Raw genomic sequence first — 27901 nt, 5'->3', positions numbered from 1 at the left:
ACTTCGCCTCTCTATTAAATAACTACTTCTCAACCCTTGTACTTTTCTCATCCAGGCCTCTATAACCTGTGTGGAACTTCCCCATGCTTCTCTGCTCAGTGCCCCTAGTGGACAGGAGGGCTACACACATGCAATGTCTAACAGGTCTTCTTTTTGAAACCAGTCAAACCATTGGAGTCACTGTCCATTCTTTGGAGAGAATGTTAAAAGGCGGATCCACATTGGCTTCACTTTCTTTCCCGAGGGTGTGACCTATCTGATACCTGTTGAAATATTTCAGATGTATGGCTGTTTTTATTTCCTAAAGTGGAACCTAAAGAGCGGTGGAATGAAAAAAAGACTTACATTATGTCCCTGTCAAAGGTACAATCTTTTCAGGAAACTACTAAACATCCCATCCCCATCTTTTTTACCCACTATGAAGAAATGTCAGAATTTCATAGACCAGCTCTTTACACTAAAAGCTTTAGTCCAGCAATCAATGACGTGGTCTAGCAGAGCTCCAGCTGTTCCCTGCTAAGTAATCCATTCTTAAGGGCGAATATTCTTTTTAAAGGCTGCTCACGGCTTTGACAGATGAGAACGGGCCACAATGAGCTGGCTCTCCATCACCCGGAGAGCAGCCCAAGCAGGGGACTGCCTCATAACTGACAGACAATTGCCCGGCCACCCGGCAGGCGCCTGGACTGACAATGTTCGATATTTTGAAGATGGCGGTCGATGTTGGAACCTCTAAATGATACACAAGGTCCTCTGGGACATCCTTTCAATACATCTCTCTACAGAGCACGAGGCTCAGGGTTACATCGCGTCTCTACTGTCTGGACTGAAGTCCTCAGCTGTAAGAAGTGATGGGAAATGGATGCGAAACTTTGATTTGAGATGATACCTCCACTGCAAGAATTCAAAGTATTTGGTGATCAGCTTGCCATAGAAACCATTTGTGCTTAAAACCAGAACATATGTTGAGTGAAAAACGGAGAAGCAGCAGCTATAAAAGCAACGTGTTTTCCCTAGCGTGCTTTAAACTTTGTTCGCTTATGTTTGTCTTTGACTATTTCCAATTACTCATGGAGCTACTATCCCCTCCCTCCATCCATCCACAACAGTGTTATCTTTCCCCACTACTTATAATATGTTTACTCATCCTGATGAATTCAATTACATCTTTTCAGAGGAAATTACTGCGGGGGTGGCTCAGCCTGCCAGAGGTCAGCACTAACTGTGAATACTAAAACTACTCCCCCAAACACATTACACAGCCTATTACCTGCTGCTTTTCACCCGGCACTCTCAGACCCTACATAAGCCTTCCCACGGCCACAGATGAAATGCTTTCTAGATGGGATGTGGCGTGGAGAAGAGGGGAAGAGAGCAGGAGCTGTCCCTAGGCCTAATCGTTCCAGAGAGCCATCCCCTCTGCAGCCGCAAAACACGCCAGTCCTGATTAGAGAGGTGTGTACACGGCCAGGCGGAGCGTGAAAGGTGCCGAAAGGAGACTCGGCCTAGGGGGAGGGAAACCGTGCCGACTCTTTTTCCAGAAGAAGACTGTGGGATCGATAAGGCGCCAGGCCAAAGGCAAAGCAGGTAGAAGAAAGGCAGCAACGCACCGCCTTGACAAAGTGGGAGACGTCGCTTCAGTCAGGGCCGGTCCTAGACATTTTGGTGCCCTAGGCGAGATTATGATTTTGGTGCCCCCAAATGCTTCAATCTGGTGCACAGAATTACTAGAGACTAGATCTAGGGGGTACAACTCTAAAACACCCATATGAAAAAGATCGGTTTACATTTTAATAACCAAATAAGTATGTGAACATAACCAATAACCCATAGCCAATAACAAATAAATGTAATGTATTTTATTTTTGTTGTTCATTTATATCTTATTTTACCTTGTTAACATTTATTTATTTATGCATTTTTTATATCTCCAGTTTTAAACGATATTTTTGGTTTACTGTCCTATAGTATACATTGGAATGATTTCAAACCTGTTTTTATTTTTATTTAATTATAAAGGAGTGCCTTGGAAATATGTGTTTACATCAATTGTGACCAAACCGTTTGAGACCCACTGAGATAACTTAGACTAAAGTGAACTATCTAAACACTCAGAGTCCTTTACCTCACTGAGCTGTAGTTATCAGCCTCAATCCAACAACAATCCGCGGTACCGATGCGCGCCCTCTCTCTCTCTCTCTCTTGCTCGCTCGGAGGCTCGCTCGCACTTTGGCTGTGAGCTGCGGGCCTGATAAGTCAACATCCCCCACTTTCATCACTTACTGCGCCCATCGTACAGGGCAAATGCAAAGTGTAACCGGGGTGAAAAGGGTGTTACATTTACTTAATTATGAATGTTGTTACATCAAGGCTGAAAATTAGGATGAGCCAAACAGTCAACAATGTTTTTTTCCCTCCCAGAACTACCAGCGCAGCGCCCCCCAACCCCCAGATCTGGCACCCTAGGCGACCGCCTATGTCGCCTATGCCAAAGACCGGCCCTGGCTTCAGTGAGGATTTTGCTAGAGGGGTGCTTGGAATACATTAAAAGGTCAAAACCTGCCCCCCACCCCCATTTTCTCTACATGTTGACATTTTATATTAAACGTATTTCTTTAAATCTCAAAAGAGATGATTGTGTGAAAAATCACAGGCTGTTGGAGAACAGCACTCACATAATTATCCAAACACAATAACCGATTTCATGTCCATCCAAAACTGTCAAAGTGAATAAACTAAATTCAATTTTTGTTTTGCTCTCTCTTGTGTATTACTGTTCTACTCTAGACTGGGACCAAATCCTTCAGGACTTCCTTCTTCTGTGAGTGCAACCTGCATTTTAAACATTATAATCAAAGCCATCATGCTCGTTTATTTGTGGAACGCCAAAAATCTTCATCGAAATCGTTAATTGATTCATTGTGCAGCCCTACGATATGGTACAAAACTCTGTTATTGACAGTGGCGACTGGTCATTAGGGGCAGGTGGGGCACAGCCCCACCTAGTGTCAGCAGAAAGTATTACAAATAATGATTACAAAAATGCAAAAAAAAAAATAAAAAAATATATAAATTATATTTTAAGATCATGTTTAATCATCTGATTCGTCTGTACATTGCTGTTTTAGTCTGTGTTCTTCTAATTAGTGTGTCTACAGTCACAGTGTGTGCCTATTGAGCTGTTTAGAGCCATGTGGGACAAAACCTGATTATGCCCCTCCCTCTCGCTGTGAAGTCAACGGTGACTGTAAAAACTACACTGCGCATGCTCAGAGTATTTTGTAATGAAATGTGTGTGGCAAAAAAATAATGACCATAGGGGCACTGAGCTGCCATCCCCACCATACGTCATCTCAAATCATTCAGAGCTGATTGGCTGTAAGTACGTGTGCCGCGAAAAGTGTGGTGTGTGAAGAGGAGACGAGAGAGCTGCAGTGACGCGTCCTAAAACCAGGAAGTAAGCTGCGCATGGCTTCCCTCGACAAAAAAGCAATGAGATTTCTCCAGAGGATTTTAGAAAATAGCTGGAAATAAGATCTGTGGGAAACGTACCTGTTAGATAAATGCACGTTTTGATCAGCCGGATAACATCCACATGTCTACCCTACTTTTATAATTTTTTTATCATAAATCTATGGATTAGATTTATGATAGACTTTTGAAACTACAAGAACATAAGGAGGACTTTTACAAAAAAGTTATAGACATTTTTGTCCAGAAGGATAGGCAAATGGACTTCATCTTCAAGTCAAGGTAAGACCGCAATTTGATTGAAAATGGGATCTTACTAAGAGAGAACAATTCAATATTTAAATGATAAAATTACATTTTTTGGGTATCCTTTTGTTGAAGTGTCTGTTTAAAATTAATCGAAGCATCAGACAAATAAAGCTTTTGAAAATAATATTATATTTTGGTTTAGGTCAAAATATAATATTTGTAAACCTGAAGAGTCAGTGCCAGTGCCTCACCAGCCATGAACCTCACTGCACGTCACTGCAGAAGCTTATATATAGACATCTACGTTTTTTGTGCCCCACCACTTTTGTACATATAAAAACGCCACTGGTTATTGAGTCTTTGAACTCTGAATATGAAGATTTCTGAATATGAAGATTTTTTTCTTCTAAATCCTGCTGCTTTTGCAAATCAATAATGCCCTTTTTAGCATTATGTATATTTATGCATATATGCATAAATATACATAATGCTAAAAAGGGCTTTGTGGAGGTGAAAAATGAAAAAGCCTATTTACATTTTCTCTATGCTGGAGGAAAAAATAAGTTTCACTAATTAGTTAGTTACACCAGAACAAGGGCAGTAATATATTCAACTACTTTGAGGGCAAATGAATGCCAACCTGACTCATGTCTGATTCTTCCCTATGATGAAATGCAAAATGTTTCATTAAACAGCGAGGAGGAAGAAGCTGGTAAAAAAATATATATATTTCTTTATTCATACCACGTAGCTGGTTGCCCTAATTGTTAAAGCTGATGCTGCATTTTTACCACAGTGAGGAGAAAATTAAACCATGTGTCCACTTTATGTTCTGCACATTTGAATTTGAATACTGAGCTGTAGATCAAGCTGAAGCACAGCCTGAATAGTAAGAACACCAGGCTCTATGTGTATAGGGTAAAACCAGCTGATGGAGAACCGCTCCAAGAAAAACAGCGACAAAATCCAAAAAGATCCTTGCAAAAATAACTCATTTTCCTTTGACAAATAAAGCTCTGCACTGTTGAAAAAAGAAAATATATGAGGCATGACTCAAATTAGGATGCATAGAACATTTCCCCACAGAACGAGAGAGGCATTTGCACATGAAGAGTTGAAAATGAGTTGCATTCAGCCAAGCTGTGAGCTCCACCTAGGAGGCAGTGAAAGAGAGCGAGGCAGGCACAGAGAGGGCTGAGGCAGGCAGGCGCCAAGCCTTGAAGAGGGGCATTTTGGCATAATGACTCTCATTTACCATTGACAGGCCTTGGGAAAGTTAAACTAATTATGACAGCACACAGATGCTCAATAGCCCTTGATGAAGTTAATCACTGGCAATCCAACAAACAGGTGTTGAATGATTTCTGTAACCACCCCTGGAACTATAGGATGTTCAGATGTGTCTAGCGCTTCACACAACGCAACAATCTAGCCCAGATTATGATGTCTTGGTTCCATGGTCCTGGCACAATTCCATGTGCAATATTTCCAATGCTGGGAAACAGAAAGCGTACTAGTGTTTTAAGCAAGACAAACAGGAAGATTGGTAACTCTTTTTTATATGACACTTCTGTCTATAATTCATTATAAACATACATATGTGTTGCTTAGCGCTCGTATGGCCATAATGCTTCACAACAACACTTATAACACATTATAAAGCATTTTATAATGACTTATAAGGCCAAGTATTATATAACTCGCTTTTTTTTTAGCAAGGATCATTGTATGTTATAATTCCCAAAGTTGTAACATATTATAATCTATTTATAATGCATTATAATCACTGTTTTAATGCATTGGTCATTAGGTGTTTTTAAGAACAACCTGAAATGTATGTTGTATAAGCATATGTAATACATTACAAACTGGTTATAAGTCATTATAAATGGTTTGCTTTCAGTCAAATATAAGCAGTTTATGCCTTATGATCATGCAAATTAAATTATTAATGTCAGCATGTGACCAGAAATAATGAAGAAATGTGATACATATGATGATAACTCACTATACACACTCAAGTATTATTAGACTGCATTATAGTCACCAAAAGAAAGTGTTAAGAGTAAGTACTATTTAGTTAAATGAGCACACACAAAATGCTTTTTCGAAAACATGAACATTATCACTGTGGCAGCAGGTGAAATAACACACAGCTTTACTATTAGATTGAATATGCACCTCTTCTAATAATAACCTCATATCAATACCACAGCAGCATCATAGAGTTTCAGAAAAGAATTGTAAAATAGTTGTTTTTTAACAATCCAACTGGCAATATGTCATAATAATGAAAAACATTTGTCAGATGTTGTAAATCTAAGTGTTACAGGATTCACAATACAACTTCCCGAAGCCAACAGTGGCGTGTCAAGGAGCGCCCTGTCACCACGAGGAGATCACAACTCTTTTTAATGAGCTTTAGGATACATAAAGCATTCCTTTCTCCTGCTCCCCTATCACTGCAGATCATTGCTAACAGGCGGAGATAATGTGTTAGCGTAAAGATAATAAGCTCCGCTGAATGTCATTCAATTGTGCAAAACTTCCCAGAGCCGCACCGAGGCCAACAAAAACTCTCCACACTGAACGGATGCGTGATTAGCTTTTAATTATCTGTCAGGATTTTATCATACGTATTCATTTGAATGCAAAATTCAATTATTATTGAGTTACTTCGAGAATGAATTGGAAACAAGCGCAACAACACATTATCTTAAGACAATGCTTTTGTGTAGGAACTGGAAAGATGTATGTTGCTTTACCAGTTTCATTTGACCCAGTGCTCTAAAGTAAAAGCAGTTACAGTATGATAACATTATTTGAGTGTACATTTGATTGATACATTTTCTGACAAGTTCAAGCTGTTGCCTTCAGGTTGTCTGTCCAAGTAAATGTTCCTAACGAGTTCTGTCACTATGTCGCTCAGAGAATCACATTGAGTTAATTAAAGGCCTGTAGCATTATCGCGCTAAGTGTGACTTGTTGCAATTTGGTAATCATATACCTTAAACACTTGCTGGTTGCTGTGCATTGGCAACTCCGTTCATAACAATTCACACCAAACAAATCAGGATGACTTCATTTCAATTCTCATGGAGAGAGCGCTCTTTTTAATTTAATTAGATTTACTATTAAAGAATGCATGTATTTGTTTGACTTTTTACATATTGATGTAATTGGAATGCCAAAACATTTTTTTTTAAATGTTAGGAAATCATTCAAACTCTGCACAGCTACTGAGTCACTTTTCCATTTTGACATAACATGCGTAAAGGCTGGAGCACATAGGCAAAGAAAAGATGCCTCGTTAAAAACAAGGCACAGGTTTAGGAGCTGGAGTGGGTTGAGTTTTGTGTGGATGCCAATGGTCTGCAAAGGCTAAAATCCCCCCGCCTGAAATGCCTCTTTTGAAGTCGTATGTTTACTTCCACGACATAGTGACATCACTATGTAACACTCATATAACACATCCTTTAATTGGCTAACACTCCAACACATTGGACGTGATAGGCTAAGGAGTGGGACATCTCTAAGCGGTTGACTAATCACAACAGAGCTGGCCAGCTAACCAATCAGAGCAGACTGGGCTCTGGTTTCAGATGGAGGGTGAAAAAAGGTACTGCAACACAGGCAGGATGAGAAAAATAAAGAGCTTTCTGAACATTAAAGCATGGAGACATGTCACCAGGGCCAGCCCGTAGCACTGGCGTTATAGATGTTCGCCTAGGGCGCCAGATCTGGGGAGGCGCTGCGCTGGTAGCTCTGGGAGGGAAACACATTTTTTTGACCGTTGGTGCTCATCCTAATTTTTGGCCTTGATGTAACAATATTCATAATTAAGTAAATGTAACACCCTTTTCACCCCGGTTACACTTTTCATTTGCCCTGTACGATGGACAGCCAAAGTGCGAGTGAGCGTGGGAGCGAGCGAGGGAGAGAGAGAAGGGCGCACCGGTACCGGCACTGTTGTTATTATAATCTGGTGCTAGCTGCGGATATAAGAAGAAGATGTTTCTACAATAATGTGGAGGGAGAGTCCTCTCCAGTCAGACTGAGAGGCTGATAACTACAGCTCAGTGAGGTAATGTTACGAACTCAGAAACTCAAGGTATAGGACCCAATTGCACGACCCAGGAGACAGAGGTAAAGTATTTGTAAGATACTTTATTTTCAAAAAAAAGGCACTCCTTTATAATTATTGGGATAAACAGGTTTGAAATCATTCCAATGTATACTATAGGACAGTAAACCAAAAATATCGTTTTAAAACTGGAGATATTAAAAAATATGCATAAATAAATAAATGTTAACTAGGTAAAATAAGATATAAATGAACAACAAAAATAAAATACGTTACATTTATTTGTTATTGGCTATGGGTTATTGGTTATGTTCGTATACTTATTTGATTATTAAAATGTAAACCGATCTTTTTCATATGGGTGTTTTAGAGTTATACCCCCTAGATCAGGTCTCTAGTAATTCTGCTCAAAGTGCACCAGATTGAAGCATTTTACTTTATTGTGTATTCCTTGGATACTCTATTGATCTTTATCTTTTCTACTGTACGATTCTCTGACTGGGGGCGCCAGCTAAAATCTCGCCTAGGGCTGCAAATTGTCTAGAGCCGGCCCTGCATGTCACAGTAGAAGCTCAGAATACAAATCTAAACCTGAAAATCAGCATGATAGGGCCTCTTTAAAGGTGCACACGGATAACTGAGAGGTTAAGATCAGAATTATAATTATTCTCCTTCTCATTAATGGGAAAACAAATTAAAGGCATAGAGGGCTTGACCAATTGATTTGAAAAGCAACATCATCCATCATGAACTTTATGATACAGTCCTGTGATTCCATTTTCTAATCAGGGGGTAATTACTTCTTGCACGCTCTTGTCATTTGAATGTTTTGCTGTCTCTTTGATGCTCATCATATGAAAGAAATAGCTGATTGTGAAATCAGGCAGGCTTTGCTAATAAAGATCTGTAAAAAGTATTTAAACTATTTGTTTTGCATATTTTCCTGACATTGACAAGGAATGAAAAGTTAGTAACCAATGATATCGCCTATACGTACTTAAAATACAACAATAAGCCAATTAACACATGTCACGTTTTCGGTCTGGATGTTTACATGATATACAGTGAAGATACTGCACAGGATATTGTTTTTAAAATACCATAACAATGCCTGAATAGTTCATTAAAGGTACATTTCACATACTATATATAATCAAAAGAATAGAAATTAAAGTACATGCATTGATGTACTGGACGTGCAAATACAGAGTATAAGAAGCAATGCACCTTGGATAGAATCTGAAAAATATGACTTGTGTTATTTCAATGACCCTAACAACAAATATGATGCTGATTTTTTACTGAAAATGGCACTGTCTTTAGAAATGACTTTTATTTTGCAGACTACAGATGGAAAAATAATATCACAGTTCCAAGAGTTTTGCAAAATGTCCCTAGTTCCTGTGCTCATGACAATGAAACGGATGGGTGTTTGTATTCCCTGCTCGGTAACAGACTGGGAAGTGAGTCCACAACAACAGGCTGTGCCACAAATGAGGGATTAAGACCTCCTCTAAAGAAAACCCCAAAGGGTTTCTGTGCGTGTCTAGTCAACAGAATGAAAACTTCTGACAATGGCAAAACATCAAAACCACGAGAATCAAAAATTGAAATGGCCAGCCTTGGAGAATTTGCTAAGACGGGAACATTTGCTGGCCAAGCAACGGCACAGAATTCACTAATGAAAGCAGTTAAATTGTGTTTTTGCTCTAAAAATAGTGCGCTGTGCTTTTTTCTTCTCCCTGGGGTTTTGAGAGGTGCAGGTGTGTTCTTGGGATGTGTGCAATTGTGACTCTGAAAACACTCAAAAATGAACACACCATATAAGCTCTGCTGCACAGTCTGTGTTCACTTAGAGCACTTAATCAAACAGTTTAGCAATATATAACGTCTTCGGGGGGGGCTCTAAGACAAATAACTGGATTTGCAATTTGCTCTTGATAAGTTGAGAATCTATATTATAAGGGATGCACCGACTTCAGTCCACTAGATATGCATCAGCAGATGTTTTGTTGACAGTGTAAAAGATTATTTCAGGCACTGGTCCAGAATTGGTTTTGGACTGACTGAGATGCGATGACTGAAACAACTGCCCAAGCTATTTGAATGCATTCTCACAATCATTGCATCTTTTAGTATGCACTTGTCCTTCTATAAATGTGTTAATCTTAACAGTAAATATCTAGCTTTGAATGAAAGGTTTTATCAAAAGACAATGTAGGAAATAATTCAGTTGACTTTATTTAATAAAAATAGTATCTGTTTGCAAATAATACGTGATGCATGGACTAACTGACGATGTTAAGTGTATTCCCTGTCCTTCATAGAAAAAGCTTCAGATAATATAAATTATTATTCTTACTACTTGTTCAAAATGTAATACTGATCAGATAATAAAGTGCAGATCAATATTATTTCAGTCTTTAGACGCTACACTGGCTGCACATCGCATAATATTGAGATAATGGGTGGTATTTGAAAATGTATATAATTCCTATTTTTTAAATGTTAATAAAGTGTTATTATACAAGGAACATGCAGAAATATACAATAATCCCAAAAAGAAAATATTTAGTTATTAGCTAATGTCAAAACACTTAAAACCTTTGTTTATACTAAATAAATATTGAGGAGGTCATAATATGTCTAATTATATGGCCTATGTCTAATATACTGACATGTCTGAATTGACTGCATTTTATGTATTTCAAATTATAATGCAAAACTTCTGATTGGCTTTTAATTCTATGAGAGGTAGAGAATATAAGAACCTACCCCACAGACATACACTTTAAGTACCAACGCTGTCCTCCTGACCCTTTTCATATCTTTGTGTTAATAGGCTTTCGGTTCTATAAAAGCATTTATAATGACAGTATGTCATACATTGAACTAGAGATGTCTGTTTTGACAGATAGTTTTAAAGCATTTCATTAAAATAATAAAGCAAAATGCTCTATGAAAGCCAAAGTATGGTGAAGTGTTTTTGATGAAAAATGTATGAACATTGGAAGAGACAGAGCTTTGTTATGTTAACAAAAGTGATGTCAAGTTCAGCGTTATGGAATAATTGAAATCATCCATCTTTACTTACTAGACCTTAACCTTTCCTCCCATCCAGTAAGCAAAAACGACAGGTTCTTTTAATATAACAGAAATGTAAAATATACTGTTATGTTATCTTCCATGAGAAGCAGGTATTTATCAGCTGTATTAAATCCATATTGTGTATCTTTATTTCAATAGTTTTCATCCGTTATATTTCCTTTCTGCACACTGCACAGAATGTATCTGCATGTTTAGAGGCAGTCTATGTCCAACTGCCTTACAAAGCAATATATAGATCCTCACTGAAAGGGAGGGGGGGTTATAGTAAAACTGTGCAGACAAGCGGAAACACAGGTTGACCAACACAATGCATAGTTCGAATGATGAAGAGAAGCGGGTGCACAATAGAGGAATAATTAGGACAAGGCTGCTGAGCATGAATCCGTAGCCCGCTTCCCACAACCACTCAACTGTGTCAAACAGCTTGGTCAATAATCTTCAGCAATTCCTGAGGATTAGAGTCTTATTACTGAGCACCGGCTGTCACACAGACCTCCGTGCCCAAAACAAGACAAGTCTTCCTGACTGCTTACTCCAGCGTTGGTGTGTCATATAGGTTCAGAGTGTTTCATTTGTCTCATAAAGTTTTATTTTGGCTATTTAATGTAATGCTATATCTGGATCCAAGTTTGTGTGCAGTTAAAGCAATCTCCAAGGGGTTGTGTTAGTGGTGATTGACAGTAAACCCTTATGTAACCAACTCATATTAAAGCTACTTGAAGGTCTTTTAAATACATATTTAAGATATGTTGTAGTGAAAGTGGCAGTCTGTTTAATGTGATGTAGCAGAACATTATTTAAATATGTTGTATTATGTTCGGAATTAAGATAAAGATGATTAATGTTAGGGATTTGAGCATATACATTTTATTTCTGTACTACTATTGAAACACCAATAATGCCCCGGGACAATTTGACCCAAACATTACCAAAGGATCCAACATGTTTACATAATTGAAGGATCAGTAACACAATAAAATGATTAAATATTTATAGTATATCCAACTTGTGTCTGTGGCAATATTCCAGGGTTTAAGAAATGGTATATTGTATCTATTGTATACACACACAAAGAGGTAATCAGGCAAACAATTCTGAAAACTTGAAGCTCATGTATCAACAACAAGACTGCAAAACTCCAATGGAAATTGTAAAATAGCCATGACTGATTGGAGGATTGCCGCTTAGAATTAAAAAGTAGCAGTTTGGAATGTGGGCAGATAATTAATGGGAGTATCTGCAACTTTTTACCCAGCAATGTTGCTAGTATTTTTGTTAGCTTGATTACGATTTTAGCTCGAAGATCAAGTAGTTCATTCTGTGCTGTACCATGCACACTTGTAGATCTGACATAGCGAAGTGAACCCGGTACCGTTGCCGTGCACTCAGCTTCGCCTCGTATAGTTTGACAGGAGGAACAATCCCCACAAAGTACGGCTACACACAAGTTCTTACCTTGTCCATGTATTTTCACCACGGCAGCAGAAGCGAGAACCAAAACCCAGAAGAGGGTCTTCAATTGACAGCCTTGTCTCGCGCACATGTCTACTAAAGTCGGGGTCGCTCTTTCTCTTCGCTACAGAACACGTCCTTGTGTTGGGAAAGAATACTTCCAGGGCTCTAAAAAAAAACAAGCGAGAAATGCGCCAAACACAAAGAGAGCCGCGCGGGTTGCACTTCTTCTACACTAACCGGAGTGGAGACAGCGGAGAATAATCAAGTGAAATGCGGAGGTCCTTTTTAATTTGGACGCTCAGTGAGCGGATTCCAGAGAGTGTGAGCAGGCACATGGAGAGGAGAGGCTTCAGCACCGCGGACAGCTCCTAGCGTCCGCTCAGGGAACAGCCTCCAGTCCTAATCCTGAGCTCTGTGGATTACCTTTGATTCCCTCCACATTGTTTGGGTTGTTTTCTAAAAACAGTCATCTTTTAAATATTTTTAACACATTTAATATTTTTATACCAAGCATATGTATTCAATTTTTCCATCAACATAGTTGTCACAACAACTGACTCTTAACTCCTCCCCAAGAACCTCAATAGACTTCCACAGAAAACCCTCTTTAACTGTGCAATTCTTCTTTCATAATATTTTTGAATAATATTTATTTTTGTAATCAAATGTATTATTCAGTTTTTTTTTATATTATTGTGTTATCTGTTATTTATCATTATATATTGTATTGCATATTTTACTTTACCTTCTTGTGTTCTATATGCATAAGCTTATTCTATTTTATTTAGATTTGATCATTGTATAGCATAGTTGTCTTTAACTTATCGTTATAACTACTTTTTGATATAGTTTATTGTAAAATAATTCTGGTTGAACACATGAAGATGGCACACTCAGTGTTCGAGAATAATTATTTAAAATCCTTAAAAGAAATAAGACTTTAATTGAAGATTCTGTTTGAAAAAATTGTATAAACACAGTTAAAATGTCCTCTACCTCCTCCCTCATTAACTTGCATTGCTTTTCATTTCTTATACATTTAGCATTCACCATTCTGATGTGTTTAGCCCTCATGAGTCAGGACTACGGTGGCCCTGAAGTGCAAGTCAAAACAGCATTTCAGGAAACACCACAGCATTTTAGAAAACGCTACAGCATTTCAGAAAACACTACAGCATTTCAGAAAACACTACAGCATTTCAGAAAACACTACAGCATTTTAGAAAACACAACAGCATTTCAGAAACCACCACAGCATTTCAACTTATACGGAAAGGGTATTCCTTTAGGGAGAACACTTCTTGTTTGTGATTGGACAGAGCCAGCCAGAGAAGCACTGCTGTGATTGGTTGTTTTTGCTGCCAGTCAAGAAATGACGCTTCGTGATTGTTTCAGTTTTCACCGCGGCTGTCAGCTGTGTTTACTCCTGTCATTCAAACAAGACGCGCTGGAGAGGGGGCGGGGCTTATATCCATGCAAATACTTTGGTAGATACCAACTACAACAAAATGAACATATTTTACCGTGATTTAATTGTAATACACGTTTCAAAATGATGCCGAAGTAACTACATACTGATACCGGTTAGTAAAAACCATTAATTAATGCTTTGACAAGTGTGCAGACAAGACGGCAGGCAAAAAACCTTTTAAAATGCGTGTTTTCTGAATGGAGATCTGATCGATCAGGCTAAACTAACCTGTAGGTGCTCCGTCCAAACTCACAACAGCGTCATACAGACAGAAATAAAGCAGCGACTGTATTCGCCATGACACAGACAGTCTGTGGTTTGTTCATGTTTAACTTTTGTCCAGTTTCTGAACAGATATGAGGAGCTGTGAGCTCTGTGTGCTAACAGCTAACAGCTGATGTTTCGGGACATGTTGCGCTGTCGGGTGCTGACCAATCACGAAGCGTCATTTCTTGACAGGCAGCAAAAACAACCAATCACAGCAGTGCTTCTCTGGCTGGCTCTGTCCAATCACAAACAAGAAGTGTTCTCTAAAGGAATACCCTTTCCGTATAAGTTGAAATGCTGAAGTGTTTTGTGAAATGCTGTGGCGTTTCCTGAAATGCTGTAGTGTTTTGTGAAATGCTGTAGCGTTTTGTGAAATGCTGTGGCGTTTCCTGAAATGCTGTTTTGACTTGAACTTCAGGGCCACCGTACAGGACAGCAGCTGAGTAGAATTTTTGTAGCTGTTGGACCCATTCCCAGTTAGGCTCAGACCCTGCTGTGCATGACGAACCCTGAGATGAGACGGTCCTCAGGTGCTGGAAATAATCATGCCACGCTCTGAGTCTCTTGGGTCACTTTCTTTTTTTACCCTTTCCTGGGTTCAGTTTATGTCTCAGGGCTGTATCTATTTGCCAGTGATGTGTCTGCCCAGAGCTTGCAGGAGAATGGTACTTTAATGAATAAAGTGGGCAGCCTAAATTGGATTCTGCGGGTAAAGAATATCGAGAAAATACAGTATTTGGTCTCTGTAGCAGCCAGAGCTAAAGCTGTGACAAGGACATAACATATAATGAAAGAAATCCAAGAGAAAAGACCTAGTTAGTATCATGTGTTGGCAGAGAGCCACTGAACTGAAGCATGAGGAAGACACCTGACTCATCCCAGCTGCATGCTGAGTGGATGACCTTTGACCTCCCTTTAGAGTCCGAGCAAGTGAAAGATCAATACAGTATTACATCATTGTTCTTCTCGTTAATCAGACTAAGGTAAGTCATTATAAATTCTCTTAGACAGCAAAATAGTTGTTACGAACCATGATCTTGTGTGTTTGCCTTTTTTCCGTGTCGGCCACTGTAGGAATTTTGAATACATATTGACAATAGAGTTAAAAACAAAATTAGAATAAAGTCAAAATATTGACAATAAAGTCCAAATGTAGGGGGGAAAAGTGTACTTAATGGATAAAGTGAAAGGATCACTATATTCCTGACCCAACATGAAATAAAATGTCTCCAATATGTATACATATATAAAGCAGTATTCAGTCTTAATATGTCAAAAGCAATTCTTATTATTAAATGGTATGATAAGTATGTTGAAATATGCTCTGCCCAAAGTATTTATAGATAGGATCTACCATGCATATCATTACGTCATATTTAGTTATCTAGGTCAAATTAGCCTGTTATATGAAAACATGTTCAATACAGCCAGTAAAATAATTGCTACTGTACATTCTGTACACTTCTACATACTGTAAGTGACGCAGGAACACTAATGGGTGAGTTTCAGAAATGGTTCACAGGAAGTAACAAGCAACAAAACATGTGATTTTTCAGGATGGTTTTGTGTCACCCGCACAAAAGAAGAAACATCAGGTTGACGTGCATTCACAGGCAGGCTGTTGTGCGAGGAAAGAGCAAAACAGAATCAAAATAAAAGCAATTAGAAGGCGAGAATAGAGATGCGGGCTGGGTGCGGGGAATAAAAGCGCTATAAGAGACCCACAGTCAGTCGACACTAAAACAGTGTGTGTAAGCAGATGCTATTTCAAAACAAGACCACTCGGGCTAAAAATAAAAGGTGATTGTATGTACACCTGTTCTCTGAGGTCTGCACATGCATCATCGCACTGTAAGCCATAAGTGTGATGTGTTATTGTCAGGAAGGATGAACCCTCCCACCTCTCTGTCACACCTCTGGCACTTAAGACTCAACTGCTTCTTTGATATTTCATTCATTGTTGTCGTTGTTGCACAAGGAGTCCTTTCCCACTCTCCTTAACACTTCTGCTTTTTTATCTTTCATGTTGACTTTTCTTCCGGGTTCTATTTGACTTTGTCTCACTTTGTCCGCCTCTATCACTGCACCAACATCTCCCCTTTCCTTCTAAATGTATCTCTTTGTTCCCCTCCTACATCCCCAAGCGTGGGACACTCTGTGCATCTCTCCCTTCTGGTCTGACTCAGAAAAGGGCTCTAATAGTGTAACTTTCCCTTTAGTGAAGCTCGGCGGAGCTATAAAGCAGCCCTGAGGTCTAGCTGGCAGCCAGATGGTTTCAGCAGAGCTCTCATTCTGCTAATGGGAAGGGGGCAGAGCAGTTAATGAAATGACCAATGTACAAAGGTAATGAGGCACACATCGACTGCAAGCCTTTACACGCATTAAAGTCATCTGAGATGGCAGGATTATGTAAAAAAAAACATCTTACGATGACTGTTCATTAGATGGCTAAGGACTGACTGATTATTCCGCGGCCTGTTCGGCTAACAAACACACTCCCACTGACTCAGAGCTGTCTGTGATATTCAGATTGACTGGCTTGGCTAAGTGCTTCATCAAAGCAAGGATTGTGTGCCAAATGCTATCAATGAGTCTCTGCCCACGTAGCATTACAACCTACAAATTACAGCACACATTACACTCAGTGACGGCAACACTATCACAGTCACAGGACTCACATTCACAGTGCGGAACTGTGACCCCTTTCAGCAAACAATCGCAATTAGAGTAGTAGCCCAAAATCTGTTCACTGTTATTTACTGCTATTTGTCTTGCGTTAGGCCATGTCGATCAGGCTGCAGCTGCTACAGGGGAGGAGATGTTAGATATTTAGGGTTTGAAACTAGGGATGATACAAGAGTATGTTGGGGACAATAACAAAAACATGAATCAGTAAAATAGCTCATGTTCTTGCCTGATGCTGCAGCTTTCGGATTCCATCAGACAGAAAGTGTCAGACAGAGCATGTTTTTAGTACCCTTGGGTTGCTTTATGTTATTGTTTGTAATGAAGGGGAGGCTGTTTGCCTACTTCCTTTGGGGGAATATCAGCTTTTGTTCCCTCCCAATGTGTCTGGGTTTCTGCAGTTGCATGAAATAAATCAGCTCAGAGTGAAAAAATACCCGACTTCATGACCAATTTTCTTCCATTGCTCAATAAGATGATTTGAGAGGCGGGATACTGTATCTGTATGATTTGACCAACAATACTGTAGCGAGCATGATCTGAACAGAAATTGGAGATTTTTGGAAATTCTTTTCATTACTTTAAACTTTAGTAATAACTGTGACAAACCATGAACTAGCATTAGCACTCATTTGGTTGTTGCCTAGCAACAATTCGTTTTCAAGAAACAGCTAACTCTGTCTGAACTGGGGGGAAAGGCAGCAGGTGCTCCCCCGTTTTCAACAGCAAAACTTCTTCTTTCTGTGCCTTGTCCTTGGCTGACTTTTCCCTCCTAAAGTTTTTGTGTATTTCTTCTTTTTTAAGAATGATGTTTCACTAAAGTGCAACCAGCAGTCCTGATGATTGAACTACAGTCGTCATTCAGAAAAGTATGATCATAGAAAAACAGAACAGCAAGAGTTATTGTTCATTTTGTCTGTCAACACTGTCGAGAAATATCTCTATTGATTTCCTCCTCAATTGAGTTTCTTTGTGACTGCTGCAACACAACAAACACCATTCAAAGACATAATGAAGAAATTAATCTCAAAAGTAAAATAATCGTTTTTTTTAATATATTTTCATATACACATAGGACCATAATGTATTTTTGATAGTTTTAAGTGTTTTTATATCAAGTTTTTATATCAAGTGTTGATATGATTTTAACAAATGTTTTGAAGTTGTGTCAATGTCTCTTATCTAGTTATTTTCATTTAACCATAAGCACAAGGCTTTTTTCACAGAGTGGTGCCAAACTGTATTGCCCATGGAATAGATAAGAACAAGCTGAAAGAAATATGCATATTGTGTATATAATGTTATCAATTGCCTCATTTCGTTTTTCACAAGTGTTATCTGTAATCTGACACTCTTTTTTCCCAATCTGTAAAACTTGAAAGGCAGGCTAACACAACACACCATAACAATGTTGGCTGATTCTGTTCACTCTTACGCTTCTCACCTCTACTGGAACTGACATTTCAAGGTTAAAACACTTTTCTTCACGCCTTTTACATATTTAATAGGCAACATCGGCAAAGTCACGATATTGCCCGATGAGGCCAGTAACCAAATTACTTATGCTCAGAAGCCAAAGAAGATGTTTTGGTTCCCCTTTAATGGATTATAAAAATGTTTATAATGCATTACAGACATGGACGTCATAATTAAGACAATCAATGAATAGTTATTCATAAATGAAATGTGTTCTTTAAAATATAAAGATTTCAGAACACAAACAGCCAATAATTCCTTTTCCAAATGCCAGCACACACACACGAGTAAAACAATACAATTGTTCGCTTAATTCTGTGACCAGTTTATACAAGTGACATGTAATGTATGTACTCCTGTTTGCTTCCTGACACTTTGACTTAGTCTGCAACACTTGAAATGCTCCTCAATTGGCAAAAATCTATAAGAGGAGAATATCAGCAGCAGATGTCATGAAATGTCATGTTTCCAGTTGTGTGTCTAACAGCCACTGTGCAGAGCTACAGATATATTGCATTTGTGTTTCCTGTAATGTATTGTTTATTCTTGTGCGTGCTATCGACTCAATGTCCTGGAACAATGACCCAATTTCCCTATAAATATTTGTTTCTAAACTTGCCCATGCCTGTGTGGCATAAATAGATCCGTGCAGTTTGTTGCATCGTACTGTCTCCCCCAACCCCCCCCCCCCCCCCCCCCCCCCATCCCTTTGTTGTGCACTTCCTCCTGGTGGAGCCCAGTTAATTGCACACTCCTCATTATCATGTATTGGAATAGAGCTCCCTCTGAGGCAGCCTTCAGCGCAGTAGACAATTTTCAAAGCTCTCTGTTCACGTCCATTTCCTGCAGGAGAAAAAGAAAAAGGGAGGGGGGGGATTACAAGCACCACCTGACCTTCGGCCTACAATTAGGAATTTCTCCAACTGCTTGGCGGATTTGTAACTGCTGTGTGCACGAGACAGGAAAACATTACTCGTTGCCGCCCAATGTCTTCCCTCTGTGACAAACTGAGCACTTCTGGTTGGTTGTAATGCTCAGTCCCAACAGTGGGAATAAAGTAGATGGGACCCCCTTAGACTGAGCAGCAGCTGCTAACCCCCTGATCATCGCTTCTTCTTCTATCCGACGGCGGCGTCTGCCCAGTCATGCGGGGCCCTGCCAATACATTCAGCAGACTATGGTAATGAGCCCGGAAAAGGATTCCCTAAACTCAGCGCTGTCGCTTTGATGACTGCGAAATTAACACTGCTCTCGAAATTCTAGACACCTGCTGTAATAACATTCAAGAAAGAAGTCTGCTGTAGAACAGGTACAGGGAAATGAACGTAACCCCTCTTGTCAAATGTAATTAAAACTATAGTGGCCCCAATAAGGCGCCATGAATGTTTTAAGAGGATGCAATTATTGCTGCAGTGAGAAACTCTGTTTTACCCAGGGTGCCTTTGCAGAGGCGTAGGATAAGATGGAGTTTTCTGTCCGTGAGTGTAATAGAGTGCTCTTGGAGAAGGGTTTGTATACTACCAAGCATCTTTTTACACAGCAACACACACTGCCACCATACAAGATGTCATGACAGGAACACACACAAATTAGCATTTTCTCACACTTTCCTTTCATGCAGTGTGTGCCGCGACGTTCCACATCTCTGTTTACGATTCCTCCTCTTCCGCTCTGTGTGCACCCCTCCCTCTCCTTGACCTTCTCTTTTCATTAGTCAGAGTGTGTCTCATGCCCCTGAGCATGCTGATAGTGCACTGCTCCAAGGCTGCATTTATCAAGATGATAAAGCACTCTCAGACAACAGCCAAGTATCTCAAGGCTAGTGGCCGCGGTACCTGACAAGTGACAACAAGTCACACAAACAGATCCTCCTCCACGCGCTGTCTCCCCCCTCCCCCCCCCCCCCCCCCCCCCCCCCCCCCCCCCCCCCTCCCGCCGTATACCCTGCCTAGTTGGTCACAGGTTGTTGCCTTATGTCACACGAGCCCCTAATGAGATGTTAAGTGCGGATGAAGGCGGGTGACTGCACAAGACAACAGATCTGCCCCCCTCCCACGCCTACACACACACTTTCTCTTCGTCACACAGCACACTGACGTTCTCTGAGCTGCAGCTCAGAGACATCCTATTAAACAGTGGTGGAAAGTTACTAAGTAGATTTATAAAGTACTGTACTTAAGTACAATTTTGAAGTACTTTAAGTGAGTGTCTCAATGGTACTTTGTACTTCTACTCCACTACAATTCAGATGTAAATTGTGTGCTTTTACTCCACTACATTTATATAATACCTTTAGTTACTTTACATATTTTGTTTAATGATGTGAAATATAATCAAGTGTTAAATCAGACTTTAGTTCCACCTGGAGTAAATTCACAAGCTACCCTGCAGTATACAAAGTCATTCAAACTAGCTGCACCTTTACCAGCTTTGAGAACACTTTCATGATCAATCATTATAAAACATATCATATATATTATTCTGAAATGGATCTACATAACGAGTACTTTTACTTTTGGTGCTCTTAGTATATTTTGATGCCAATACTTTTTCTACATTTACTTGAGTAACATTTGGATTACAGGATTTTTTTTGTTGTGACTGAGTATTTCTACACTCTTCTTACTTTTACTCAAGTACAAAGTCTGAGTACTTCCTCCATATCTGCTGTTATACCACGCAGGCCTGTAAAGTCACTGGAATTGAAAGGCTCAATCTCTGCTCAATTCAATGGCTGTGTTCCACTCTCAGCCATAAAGGTGCTGTCAGCCTTGGGAAAGCTTGGCTCAGCTCTCACGGGGAAGTTATGTTATTCTCTTCAAAACCTATTAGCGATTGCTCTAATGGGAGGCAGTGGGACACTTTGACAATGCTTTTTGATGGTTTCTTTTTTCCTTTCTTCTATTCTTTTCTAGTCACCATTAAATTACTTTCAGACGTCTTTTTTCTATGAAAACACATGTTCAATTAGAACAGAGAAGTACATTGTTCACAGAGTCTTTTAATGGAAAGGCTCAAAAGGCAATTTTTGTTCCTTAGGCTAAAATGTGCTTCTAGCTCTGCCTTTCTCTAACACACACACACACACCAACATACACACACACGCACATTTAACTGACAGTTTGACTTCACCTTATCAATGCGAAGAGGAAATAATAGTATATATTTAGTTAATCAACATTGTTGTACTATACACTGACATGTGTTGCCTCTCGCTCTTGTCATATTACTTATGACAAGTATGCAAGAAATCCCTTCTTGTGCCAAATTAATATTGATGTTCTTTTTCAATTTGAGCTGCAACAATTTATCATAAATTATTTTGATAATCAATTAATTGTTTAGAAAAAGAATGCATTCATAAAATGTTTTTCAACCTCTAAAATGATAGTATTTATTTTCTTTTTTTATCTCATATTAACCTGAATGTTTTGGACGACAAACAATACATTTAAAGGCGTCATTTTAGATATTGGGAAACCTTTTTTCATTATTTTCTGACATTTAGACTAAATGATTAATCAATTAATCGGGTAAAAATAATCAGCAAAGTAAGGAAAAATAAAGATATTCTTAGGTTGCAGCCCCAGTTTCTATTTTAAATTGTAATCAAGTAAACAAAGGCATTTCTACCAAGAACGAACACATACGGACCCCAGAAGAACAATCCTGAATGCTATAATAACAGCCATCTGCAGTAAGTGCTGTGAAAGGGGAGTGCGAGGAGTTTCAGGAGTCCTCTGCATGTCTTGCTGTAGAAGCAGAGGAGGGCACACTGCTGAAGGGGGGGGGGGGGGGGGGGGATGATGGCTGCACCGACATAATAGAGGACCTCTTTGAAGTGTTTCTGAAAAACCAAATGTCAAGGAGGAGGACAGATGGTCATTCTGTTACATTTTCCATCCTCTCCTCGAGCTGCTAGGTCAACAAACCATTTGAAAATGTTTTGCAGTGTGAGTGACGGCTGTGTATCAAACATCATTCAGGTTTCTTTTTAATTATGGGCCTATTATGCTTTTGGGGGTTTTCCCTTTCCCGTAGTGTGTTATATCGTTTTTGTGTGCATGTAAATGGTCTGCAAAGGCTAAAATCCCAAATGTCCATCCAGAGGGAGGATGGACATTGTTGTGGTTGTGGCTTCTTTCTTCTCTGCTTTTTCCAAACATAAAGTACCACCGGGTTGGCTTCCATTGGGCTCCTTCCTTTCCTCATGACAGTAACATTCACAACACCACTGAGTAAACATTCATCAAATAAAGCCTTTCTTACAATTGCAGCAACCAGATTAAAACCTGAGATAAGAAAAGTAATGCAACAAAGTTTGGCATGATGCAATATCCAGATACTCTGTATTGAGCCTTTTTGTGTCACATGTCAACACCTGAATGTAGATGTCTTATGCAACACACAAGGATGAAAATGTCACATTTGATTTGATGTATGTCTTGCACAAATGTTGCTTGCTCTTCACCCTAAAAGACAGGAAATAATGATTGTGATTTTCTGTTTTCCTCCTGAATAAAACACTGTCTCATTAATGAAAAACAGTCAATTAGCCCACCATTTTGACACCAGCCATGACCTTTGCAGTGATTGGTTTATTTTAAGTTCTGTGTTGTTGATTTCCTCAGAGGTTTGTGTCTCCTTGCTAGATTTATGACACTTTGTGAATGATTAGTGTCTGTTTTCCTAGGAGGCACATTGGTCTAAGTGTGAAACCACTCTTTCAATGTTGTTTCCTTATGTAAGGTAATTAACAACGAGCGATAAATCATTTTTTAATCCTGTTTCAACTGTGCCGCCAATAACACTTACGTTTTTCATTGCCATATCTACACTGTAGCTACCGTACATAAGACAATAAAGTTTCTCTCCCACACAATCCCCCCCCTGCCTGAAACACCTCCATTGGACTCCTTTGTTTACCTTCAGGACATAGTGACATCACTACGTAACACAAGTGCTTTTATTGGCCAGTGCTCCAACACTTTGGATGTTATAGCCTTAGAGGCGGGACATCTCTAAGCGGTTGATCAATCCCAACAGAGCCGGCCAGCTAACCAATCAGAGCAGACTGGGCTCTGGTTTCAGACAGAGGGTGAAAAGAGGTGGTGCAGCACAGGCAGTATGAGAAAAATAAAGAGATTTTTGAACATTAAAGCATGGAGACATGTCACAGGAGAGACACTAAATATGAACCTGAAAATGGGCACAATTATTTGTCTTTAAAGCATGACTGCAGATGTTAAAACATCTTGCAGCTGTCATCAATGGACTGTTTCTCAAATCTTTTAAAACCCTTTGAAAAATGTTTGTGCCCACTGACTATCGTTACACATCTTTTGTTGTGTTATGACCTGTATAGAGTGGTGCAGGGATGACATGTTTTAAGCAAATGCTTATATGTATGGGGTTCAGGACACATTACTGCACCGCTCTATAGCAGCTACGTATACACAACTAATCCTTTTAGTTTATTTGAGTCTGAACGCTTGAACTTCTGAATGCATGAATTGAACGCTATTGTTGCAATTTATAGCATTGAACTATTGCATTGAATATTAAATACAAAATGTACAATTATTTTTGTATTGAAATTATTATGGTATCATATTTCTAGGACTCTGAATAGCTGGTATTTTTTTTATTAACAGTTTAAAATAATCACACAAACCTCCGGCAGTACTCCAAATGACCCCTGAAGGTTCTGGGATCCTTATTTGAGAAAACAATGCATCTAATATTCAGGTGAACTAAGAAACATTTGGAGGGAATCCACTGCATTCTTTTGTATGACAACTATATTGAGCAAGTCTTCTAATTTTAGCCCTCAAAAAGGGTTTTATTTCTGTAGCGTTGTCACATTTCATACTTTGACTTCCATACATCTGGATTAGTCCCATAAATACGTGAGCGCCTTTGAAATAAGGAATGATATTAAATTCCCCCATAAATGCCAAATATTAAATATAAATAACCATAAACCTATGATTGGAACTGTATATTCAGTATTTCCTATTTTTCCACATCACCCCCCCCCCCTCCTTTATCCACACACTCTCTGCTCCCCAGTCCTGCTCTGTCATAGCCTTGTTTCTCATAAGGTTGTTCAGTATTCCAGATCGTATCTCTCTGTAGATGCTTAACTCTCACCTTTGTCAGTACTGCTGCATGTGAGTACAAAACCTCTCAAGAGCTCCACAGCTATGTCTCAAGGTTGGTGACAGTGTTTTCTTTATATTTTCAGCTTTTTTTACACCAGTATATTTTTCATGTTTTATCACTGTTGACACTGTAAACTTCACAATATGAACTCTCTGATAAGTAGCCTTTGTGACACCTCAGTAGAACATATCTCATTCTGCATGGTCGGGTTGTGAACCTGCCATTGCCGGCTGCATTTATTTTCTTTATGCTTCACTATTTCCTTTAATGTTCTTCCACTGCGTGGGGACTTGGATTCTTAATGGTCTCCTTATGTTAGGCTCTTTGGAGCAGTCAACTGGACTGCTTTTATTTGTGGTTGTGGCTTCGGGTTGGCTTCCATTGGGCTCCTTCCTTTCCTCATGACAGTAACATTCACAACACCACTGAGTAGACATTCATAAAATAAAGCCTTTCTTACAATTGCAGCAACCAGATTAAAACCTGAGATAAGAAAAGTAATGCAACAAAGTTTGGCATGATGCAATATCCAGATACTCTGTATTGAGCCTTTTTGTGTCACATGTCAACACCTGAATGTAGATGTCTTATGCAACACACAAGGATGAAAATGTCACATTTGATTTGATGTATCTCTTGCACAAATGTTGCTCCTTGCTAGATTTATGACACTTTGTGAATGATTAGTGTCTGTTTTCCTAGGAGGCACATTGGTCTAAGTGTGAAACCACTCTTTCGATGTTGTTTCCTTATGTAAGGTAATTAACAACGAGCGATAAATCATTTTTTAATCCTGTTTCAACTGTGCCGTCAATAACACTTTAGTTCTACACTGTAGCTACCGTACATAAGACAATAAAGCCATTGCATCTTTGAACATCGACTAGCTAGCTAGTTAGCTTAGCTTTGTTCCAAGCACGTTACCTTCAGCGGGAAACCAAAATTCACGTTGCTTATGCGACTTTCTTTTATGTTTTCATAGTCCCACACTTAAACAGTTTTATGACCTTTTGAGACTTATCTTATAACAAATGTGCGTTCATCACTGCCATGCGCTAGCAATGTCCAGTGAGTCTGGAGTCCCGATCCCCTGTAGCGCTGCTATGTCCAATATGATCCCTTTCCTTTTGCTCCAGAGAAAGATATTTTTATCCTGGGAATCTCCCACTCCGCCACAACTTTACATGTCTTATTTACAACGTGTGCAACAATGTGCTGCACTACCAGTAAGACATAAGGAAATACACCCTCAATGTGTGTCTTGATGATCAGATTTGCTTCGTTTTTTCCTTTTTAATATACATTTTATATTTCATATTTTATTTTCCATATATGTATATATTATTATTATTTTAATTTTATTTATGTTGGGACAGGCATGCAGGTTATTTTTTGATTTGGTTATTGCACTTATAATTTGGGCTGACGTTCTTAACATTTCTTAATGTTGTTCACTACTGGTTGTGGTCCCTTCTTTGCCTTGTACACACATCACTAAAGAATTGAAGCTAAACTATCAAACATCATATATTTATAATTCAAGGCACAATACAAACCGGATCAACAATGATATATTTCCTCACTGTTACATTTTTCTTTTCATAGAGGGACTTCTGTTCTCTATTTTGTGTGCCCTTGAGCAAACCTTCATAATCAGTCCCTCCAGAAATGCAGTAAAAAAAACATGCTTTGTATATGAAACTCCCAGATGGGATTATTAATGAATCTCAGTGTCGCTAAAAGACAGCATGGTTCTATAAATCTTCCTCTAAAAATATAACGCTTTCAGAGGAAAAAAACGCTGCTCCTCTAGTGTGAGTTGTGTGCCTGTATCTACTGCAGCTGATGGTGCCTGCTGAGGTCGTGACCCCTGAAGGTTGACTTTGCCCTCTCTGAATGGCCTCAGCTGTGGAGGGATGATCAGTGCAGTTTGGCCAAAAACGAACACCTGCTCTGCTCCGGCTTAGCCTCACTTCTGCTGGAAGGCCAGAAGCTTATGTAGACCTGACCTTAGTGGACTTTAGCAAGATTTATCATGAATAATTTATGAAGATTTGATGTAACCTGCTCTCAAACAAGGAATACAAGAAAATAATTTGTAGCAACAGTATGTATGCCTTTAAGTAAAGAGCAATAATGTATCCAACTATACTGTTTTAGTGCAGCGTGGGTTATGCTTGCTGGATTATTTCTTATTCTTTGTCAATTGCTTTGTCATGTTATATGTTGCTGCTAAGGCTGTTATTGATTACATCTCTACAAAGCTCTTCGCAACACTATTCCACCATCAGCCTAACAAACAAATCACAGAAACGTAGTCATGTGGCAACCTCGGAATAATGAAATTCCCACACATGTGTATGCACATAAACATATTTGCTAGTACAAAAGAAATGGTTGGTCAGCATATATCTATAATAAGTGCACACTAGCCTGAGGCTGCTGAATATGTTCCTTATTAACAACTACAGAAACACTGTATAAGAGGAACTTGTTTATCTGTTTACCATGCAACTTAACAAAATAGGTATGCGTGCTAAGGACTTTTAAATCCTGTGCGCGAACAGCGAACTCTGCCACTAACAATGTCAATGACAATATGTAATTATTGTTTTTTTTAATGTATTATATATAAGTCTATACAATGCGTGGGTACTGCAGACAAACATATATTGTGTGGAAAAAGTGCTAATATGGCAATCCAACAGTAGAGAGTCCTGGATGCAAACCTTTCATTTCCATGATTTAATATGGCCAGTGAAGATGACAGATTTAAAAACAACAATGTTGTGTTAGGTATGCGAATGAGGAGAGGTTCAGAGGGAATACATTTTTACTTTATTATGAGGAGTTAAGAATTTCTACATTAAATGAAAAGTCTGTTTAAAGTACAGAAATGTTTTTGATGCACTGCATAATTTAATGTTTATGTCATTTTCTTTCTTATGAATTGGCTTCTTTTGTTTGTAAAGCTTGGATACAGAAAGTAGTGTTATTGAAATGTCTGTTGCTCTCAGATTTATCTCTAAAATAATGTTGTGTGGTGAGTCTTTTGGTACGGTGGTAAAGTGTGTTTTGAGCCTTTTACAGTGTTTTTTGGTAAATGTATTTTTGTTAGGTTGCTGAATGTTTTCTAAATGCTGGGCATGTGTTGTCAATTTGTTGAAGACGTTTGCATGTGTTTTGTCACATGTGTGTTTGTATATGTGCATGGTTTCTGAAGCTGCAGTGCATTACTCTTAATGGAAATGTTGTTGGCCATCGGCCAACATATGTTAGGGGCGGCTATATCATTTATGTATAACACAATAATAATCCAAATCAATCAAATGTGAGTTTTTGAGAGACTGAAAGTGTGCTGCATTAAAGATGCATCAAATACAATGAGATTCCGACAGGTTTCCACTTAAGGTTAAAACTGTGAAGAGAAATAAAAATGCTGACAGAAACATGTGTTCTGAATCCTGCTT

General features: G+C 39.0%; 1 protein-coding gene across 2 annotated transcripts in view; it reads right to left on the bottom strand.

Annotated features, from left to right (window-relative positions):
* LOC117499866 (seizure protein 6-like) overlaps positions 1 to 12657 on the bottom strand; it is a 119566-nt gene extending 106909 nt beyond the window's left edge. For both annotated transcript variants that reach the window (XM_034152531.1, XM_034152522.1), the window contains exon 1: positions 12368 to 12657. In XM_034152531.1, the coding sequence (XP_034008422.1) occupies positions 12368 to 12455 (88 nt within the window). In that variant the 5' untranslated portion in view covers positions 12456 to 12657. The remainder of the gene's footprint in view (positions 1 to 12367) is intronic.
* Positions 12658 to 27901: the final 15244 nt, after the last annotated feature.

The sequence above is a fragment of the Trematomus bernacchii genome, unplaced genomic scaffold (genome assembly GCF_902827165.1).
Source record: "Trematomus bernacchii unplaced genomic scaffold, fTreBer1.1, whole genome shotgun sequence".
In the NCBI taxonomy this organism is placed as follows: domain Eukaryota; kingdom Metazoa; phylum Chordata; class Actinopteri; order Perciformes; family Nototheniidae; genus Trematomus; species Trematomus bernacchii.
Note: the sequence above shows the minus strand (reverse complement) of the source record. Positions and strands in the feature narration are given on the sequence as shown.